At 38.7% G+C, this 7,737-nt stretch overlaps 1 protein-coding gene across 1 annotated transcript; it reads right to left on the bottom strand.

Moving 5' to 3' along the window:
- Window positions 1-731: 731 nt before the first annotated feature.
- Window positions 732-1,878, bottom strand: LOC149673089 (uncharacterized). The gene is made up of 3 exons (XM_089840194.1): window positions 1,303-1,878; window positions 852-1,240; window positions 732-747 (listed from the first exon to the last, which is right to left on the bottom strand). Exons 1-3 carry the CDS (start codon window positions 1,609-1,611, stop codon window positions 732-734), a joined length of 714 nt encoding a protein of 237 aa, XP_089696320.1. The 5' UTR covers window positions 1,612-1,878.
- Between the last annotated feature and the right edge of the window lie 5,859 nt (window positions 1,879-7,737).

The raw sequence follows: 7,737 nt of genomic DNA, 5'->3' as shown, positions 1-7,737 counted from the left end.
TACTGCTAGCTCCAGTAGTTGGGAAGTGTGCAAAAGGAATTTGAATATTGTTTGTCACGCCTCTTAACATCAGCTGAAGTACATGAGTCGCTAATGGTGGGGTCTCAACCCCATTCACCTCTCGTTTAAAATCATCAAACTTGTTAATGTCATCATTAATATCTTTAAATCCTGTTAAGAAGCCCGTATCCTTATGACACATTACGTCCTCTCTGATTTTCATCTCATCAAGTAATATAGTGAAATAACGATCCCAAGGTTCACGATGTTGGATATTTCTTGTACTAATCATGTCAATAAATGTTTCCTGATGAAATCCACTTTTGGTTGTAATTACGTGGCGCTCATTGTACAGCGTTCTTGAAGTTGGCAAATATATATAACCTGATTTTCGCAATGCTTCGTATGATGATTTGGATTTGTTTTTTAAATAACAGCACCATTTCAAAAACGTTTTATCCCAACGCATCCCATACTTCGAGGAATTCATAGCTTTTAATTGTTGCTTGATGAACACTGAAGAAAATGATGCAGTGGGTTCCATTTTCAATCTATCTTCAAACATCTGTTTCATTGTTGAAATAGCAGCCTTTGTTCTTTGACAGTTTGATGCTACAATTTTATGTTTATTAATCAGCTTCCTTGCCGTTTGTTTTACTCCTCCTGCTATAACTCGCAAATTCACTCTTGATCTTAATTTTCTAAGGCAACCTCTGTATCTCATGCACGCATTACATCGTTTCTTCTCTGACGGTATTAAACAATGACAACCATTACTAAAAATAGTTTGAAGTTTTTCACAATAACGTCCAGTTTTTTTTTGGTTAAACTTATTTTCCTTTTTGAACAACTTCACAAAATCTTTGTCAGGATTTCCAACGCAAATATTAAAGTTATTCAATTTATTCAGTAAATCATAGATATCCTTGTTTTCACTCAGTACGATGTTTGGAGAGATACTTTGCAAATTTATACTCTTACCTACAGTGTTTATGGTAACCGTTTTCCCAGAGCATTTGCACTCAATAACCACAATACCATTTTTAAGTTTGCTAAATGTAACTGTATCATGAACCACCTCCATAGCCCAACCAACTTGAGGTATTAATGAGTGTGTGTCAATTCCTTTCTCCAGTACGGATTCATTATTTGGTTGCACATCGACTTCTTCAAATGATGAAGTTAGGAATGATGATTCGACAGATTCATAAGAGCAACTTTTATCCTGGTGTGTTTCAATCTATATAAATGTAGTTCATTACTATATGCTTTCAATCAAGAAACAGGAATTTCCCAATTTACCAAGCCGTTTTGGGTATTAGAGGAGCAAGGACTTAGGCCTATTTGTATATCTTTGAAAGACACTGGATCGGGGTTCTCTGTTGTTGGTCCTTGAAACCCATCGAAATGTCGCTTACATAGTTGACTGGACTTCGTAACATCTGCAATACCAAAGTTTGGCTTCCCACACGCTGATACCCATCTTTTACACTTTTCTAGTTCAGTTTTTGGTGACGGAAAACGCACAAGACCAGCATCCAAGTAGTTCTTTTTGGGTTTCGTATTTCTCATACAAGACCCATAACAGCAACGATATCTCGAGCTTGACATTTTTTAAGAAATAACAAACCTACGAAAATGTAGCAAACTATTTACAACAACTTGAAACACGCTTTTATATAAAGTTAGACGTGATTACTGTTGTAACGGAGCCAACAACCGCCTAAATCGGTACTTAAGTAAGTCCTAACAAAGAGCGTTGCTAACTACCGCCTATTCCTAAACATTACCGGGCCTTAGGCTTGGGCGATTCATCCACCTTGAGCAGACGACAACTTTTCTGTCCTCTAATAGGTTTAAAACCAGCCAATGACGATAAACCGGATGTAAGGAGGAAAATTAAAAAGACAAATAAAGCAAAAAAAGCGAGAACACCCAAAATGCCTTACCAAAGCCGTAAGCTTCTACTCCCCCCCTTTATACCCTCTTTGGTTTAGATCCCCCCCCCTTTATACCCTCTTTGGTTTAGATCAGTGGCAAAAGATTTGTAAATATAGAAACTCTTCAGAATTGCCTGAAGATGAACAATTAGATTGTGTAGTTTGGGGCGATGGCCGATATACATTTACAAAAGGTTCTCACGAACTAGAGTTTACTCTTAAGTCAAATGAAAGTGAGAAACTATTTAAATTTAAATTGTACATAGTTCCTTCCCTCATTAGTGACTTTATATTGGGTCAAGATTTCCTTGAAGAAAACAGGGTCAAGCTAGATTTTGAATCGTCACTATGTCTAGTGGGTAACTTCAAGATCCCTTTTTCAATTCCATCTGAAAAGGATCCAATAGATCAGGAGATTGTGAATAGTATTAGGGACGCAGTTTCCGCATCTCCTATCTCTGATGAACAACGTCATCAATTAGAATCCCTTTCATTGAGATTCCCTGAATTATTTTCGGATAAAGTAGGAAGAACAGAACTAATCTTCCATGAGATTCATACGGGAAATAGTCCGCCCATAAAATCTCAGCCTTATCGTGTAATGACCAGAAGAGGAAAATAATTGAACAACATGTCAGGGAAATGCTAAATGACGGGATAATTAGACCCTCTGTATCTCCTTGGGCTACGCCCGTAGTTTTAGTTGATCAAACAAAACGGGGTAAACCCCATAGGTTTTGTATTGATTACAGAAAACTAAACGAGGTTACCATAAAGGACCCTTATCCCCTGCCTAAAATAGAAGATATGCTAGCAAGAGTAGGAACGCCAAAATTCATTACAACCCTTGACCTTAAATCAGGGTATTGGCAAGAGGAAATGCACCCTAAAAGTAGACCTAAAACTGCTTTCGTGACTCAGATGGGAAAGTACGAGTTTAATGTACTCCCTTTTAGAGATTCCGATTATTTCCAGCTAATTGACTATTTAGATTGTTTAATCTCGCTTAGCGAAGATTGGGATCAACACTTAACGTGTTTAGTATACGTCCTTTATAGATTAAAGGAAGCGGGTCTCACCCTTCAGTTAAAAAAATGTCGTTTCGCTCAAAAAGAAGCTTCTATTTTCGGTCACATAGTAAATGAAACAGGAGTGCATATAGATCCTTCTAAGATAGAAGCCATTCAGAAATTCCCTCCTCCTAAAAATGTTAAGGAAGTCCAGAGATTTTTAAGGATGGCAGGTTGGCACAATAGGTTCATTAATCACTACTCTCAAATAGTAGCCCCTATAAATAAACTTAAAAGAAAGGATCAAAAATTTATTTGGGGTATCGAACAGCAACAGGCTTTCGAAAAGATAAAGGAAGAAATCTGTAAGGCTCATCCCTTAGCTTCCTTTAGAAGGGATTCCCCGTGCATTCTCACTACAGATGCTAGTGATGCAGGGTTAGGTGCCCTTCTTTCCCAAATACAAGATAATATTGAAGTTCCTAAAGCTTATGCTAGTACAGGACTAAAAGATGCGGAAACAAGATACCCCACTAGCGAGAAAGAGTGTTTAGCCATTTGTTGGGCGGTTAAGAAGTTTAGGCCCTTTCTAGAAGGTCGTAAATTCACTGTCTACACTGACTATCAGGCTCTACAATGATTATTTAACATCAGGGAACCAAATTCTCGACTAGTTAAATGGGCAATGTACCTTCAAACATTTGACTTTACTATTAAGCATAAAAAAGGAGTAGAAAACGTAGTAGCAGACGCTTTGTCAAAGGCCCCGATAAATGTCTTAAGCATAAACTTTAGCTCCTCTAGTTCTAATTCTACTAGTAATTTGGATCCAACTAGTAGTAGTACAAGTCAAAATTCTACCGGTAGTAGTACTAGTTCAACAACGTCCTCTAGTGATTCTGCTGAAGGTCAAATACGCCCCCAGGTCCTAGAGCCCTATATTCAGTATTTACATTAGAAGATGTAAGAAAATCTCAACGGGAAGACCCTTTCGCTTCCCCTATAATTAATTCCTAGCAGGGACCTAACCCAGTTAGGCATAAAATGTTCGAACTCAAAAATAATCTTCTATATAGAAGACCTTACAGGAACTATCCTGAAAAAATTTATTTACCACCGCGCTTAAGGATAGAAGCCATGCGGTTATTAGACGACCACCCTTTATCAGCTCACAGGGGCAAAGTTAAGACCCTGAGCAAAGTCACATTTAGATATTGGTGGCCAACTATAGTTAGTGACATCCAGGACTATATTAGAGGATGCACACTATGCCAACAATTTAAGGCTAGAAATAGGAAAAAGCCAGGGCTAATGCAACCCTCTGAGATAACAAGTCCTTGGGACCAGATTAGTGTCGATATTATGGGACCTTTTCTCCAAAACTTACACCATTACAAATACCTTATAGTCTTTGTCGATTATATGACTAAATTCGTGGAAATGATACCACTAAAAACTATTACAGCAAAGACTTGTGTCCAAGCTTTCAAGTCTATTATTTCTAGGTAGGGAGCTCCTAAAGCTATCCTTAGTGATAGAGGGGTACAATTTACCTCGAAACTTTGGCTGCAAACTTGCAGAGCTTTTAGAATTAACTCAAAGTTTACCACCCCCTATACGCCTAAGGGAAATCCCACCGAACGAGTTAATAGAGTAATAGGCGAGCTTATATCATTTTATGTAGGGAATCATCATGATAGATGGGATGAATCCCTTGACCTTCTTCAATTTGCCATAAATTCTGCACCCCATGAAAGCACGGGCAGATCCCCTTTCTTTTTGAATTTAGCATGGGAGCCACGTCTCCCTTGGGATTTAGAAATTGAAGAACCCCTTCCGGACCTTGATGACCCCAGTCGTACAAAAGCTTTAAAAGTTCTTAAGGAACAATTAGAATTCAGTAATGAATTATCTAAGTTAGCTCACCAGAAGAAATACTATGACCTCCGTGTTGACCCTCTAGAATTTGAGGTAGGAACCGTAGTATGGATGGAAACACATCCTTTGTCAAGTGCGACAGGTCAGCTGATGAAAAAGCTCAGTCCCAAATCGGCAGGTCCCTTTTGAGGTAGTTGCAAAACATTCTCCCGTAGTTTACGAGTTGGAAGATGCTAACTCAGGACAAAATGTAGGGAAAGTCAACCTAGAGCATCTGAAACTCTACTGGACTAATGTAGCTGTCTTCGACAATGCCGAAAATGCCCCCACTTCACAATCGAACGTTGCAGATAATCCTGAGTCTAGTCCCGCAACGAACGGTGGTACCACGGACCACCCTCCTACGGCGACTTCCTCAACTACTTCATCTAATTCCTCGACTTCCACTACTCTGGACGATCGCGCTAAAGATCAACAGATCATACCTGCTGATCCAGAAATAACTCGTCAACCAACTGACTCTGATAATGAACCGGGCATAGCCCTATTTGAAGACCCTCCTCTCCTACTCCATACCTACCACGATATGCGAGCTTTCCAGCTCACTCATCCATCTATTGACAGTCCGCCTCCTGCGGCAGGGGAGGCTTCCCCGTCTGATCATGAAAAATTAGTCGCAGAACCTGAGTTACACAATTCAACTTCTAGTTTTACGGAAGAAATATTGACACCTGAGCAGAATTCTACTCTTACGGAGGAGATATTACCACCTGAACAGCTTTCTCAATCGCAATCCCAATCGCTGCGTGCGTCTGAAAGTTCATCTACCACGTTATCGGAGTCCATGAGAACTCCTCGATACTTATTTAGAGACTTTTCGATTGGGATGGCGAAGAGAAGTGTGCAAAAGGGCATCGGTTAGGCCAGGAGGCAATGAAGTCGATATTTAATGTCGCCCTCCAGACAATGAAAGATTAAGGTCACCTTACGAGGTCCAAGTTTACCTCCAGAATAATAAAATAAAAATCTAACCAGGAAACATTTTTCCTTTACCCGAGAGCCAATCTCTGTTTTCCCATGGGAGTTTATCTCCCAAGCAAATATAATAAATTACTGAAAGAGTATCATTTTAGATGGCCGAAGGAGGCAGACCTCGACCAGTATATTTTGAGGCCCCAGAAGGAGCCACGATTACAAAAATAACAAGAGATCACCTTCCAAATTGAAAGAAGTCCAGTGTATTTGCGATGAGTATGCAAACTACTGCCTCAATTGTGGACAAACGTCACATCGCCAAAAGGATTGTTTCATTCCAAAAAGGGGAAAAGATTCCCCTCTAAAATGTATTAATTTTGGGGGCCCACATTGGACAAAAGATTGTAAAAACCTCCTGAAGAAATACCGATAACCATTATGATTTCACCGGGAGAGGGACGCTCCCTTGATATGGACGACAATGATTCTGAACTTGAAACCCGTCCGGAACCTGAAAACCGTCCTATCACTGTATACAAACGTTTTAAGGAGGAGGTCCTACGTCGGACCGACCCCGCTCCTTTTCCTCCTCTCCAAAACCTGCTCACTCCTACTACTCTTCCTCCCATTCCCCTTCCTTTTCCTCCAGCTCCTCGTCAGCCTTAGAGTCCTGTTGTGCCTCCCTCTGACGAAGATGATATATATTGGGAACGTTTCGGAGGAATGGGATGGATCCCTCGAATTCGGATACCAAGAGTACTCCTTGCATCCAAGATCCAACATGCAAAACATCAGGGTTGGCCAAATTACATGAACCTTAAATTACAAATTACAATTACAAATGAAAAGTTTCATTAACTACAAATTATAAATTAAAATTATAAATTCGGAATCATTCAATTACAAATTATAAATTACAATTACAAATTCGGAATCATTCAATTATAAATTACAATAACAGATTCCGAATCATTCAATTACAAATTATAAATTACAATTACAAAGTGTTATACTTTAGAAATGATTGCTTAACTTTTTTAACAATTGAAAGAGATTCACTCATTTCAGAGCCACAAATATTGCTATTAATTGCACTTAATGGACTTGAGTTATAGGAACTAACAGGAGGAAATAGGCATTGAGTTTGCTGACTAGAAAAATCATGACTAAAAATATCACATTTGTTATTCTTGTTAATTAGAAAATAATTATTTGGCTGACTAGTATATTGATCACTTATTATATCAAAACTAGTTTTCTGACTTAGTTCATCACTAATCATATCACATTTTTCATTCTCACTAACTAAATCATGGTTAAATTTCTGACTGAATTCATAACCAACATGCTTTTCTGCTGTTTTCTTCGATTTACACCCCTCCTTTCTGGTCTTCCCTAGTGGTGGCTTTAAAGTTTCCCTTCTAGCTTTACCTTCTTGCTTTTCTGATTCCTTTTTGGCTTTAGCTTCTTGTTTTATCAATTCTTTTAGGGCTTTGGCAGCTTGTTTTTCCGATTCTTTTTTCATTTAAACTGCTTCTTTTTCAGATGCTTTCTTCGCTTTAGCTATTTGCTTTTCGAATTCTTTTTGTGCCTTCACTGACTCCCTCTTAGCCTTTGCTGCAACTTGTTTTGATTCTTCATTGGCCTTTTGACTTTTAGGCTTAGCTATTGCTGTATTTGTTGTGATTTTCTGAGAATTCTCCAGTGCCTTCAGTTTCTTTTTCAATTCTGCTGTTTTTGCAAACTTGTATAATTTGTCTCGAAGCGTTTTACCCCCTAAGTCTAAACCTCTCGAAAAAACAGAGAAAATTTCTCCAATCCTTGCGTGAGTCAGTTTTCTTGTCCAAAATTGAAAACATAAATCGATGGCCACATCATCAAACGGCCCATCTTTAGTGTTGACAAAAGCAACTCCTTCCATAAATAGTTTTTTT

The sequence above is a fragment of the Phalangium opilio genome, unplaced genomic scaffold, assembly GCF_054372755.1.
Source record: "Phalangium opilio isolate 3A_F unplaced genomic scaffold, DU_Popi_V2 ptg000053l_1, whole genome shotgun sequence".
Taxonomy (NCBI): Eukaryota; Metazoa; Arthropoda; class Arachnida; order Opiliones; family Phalangiidae; genus Phalangium; species Phalangium opilio.
The sequence above is the reverse complement of the archived record's forward strand: the minus strand, read 5'-3'. Positions and strand labels throughout refer to the sequence as shown.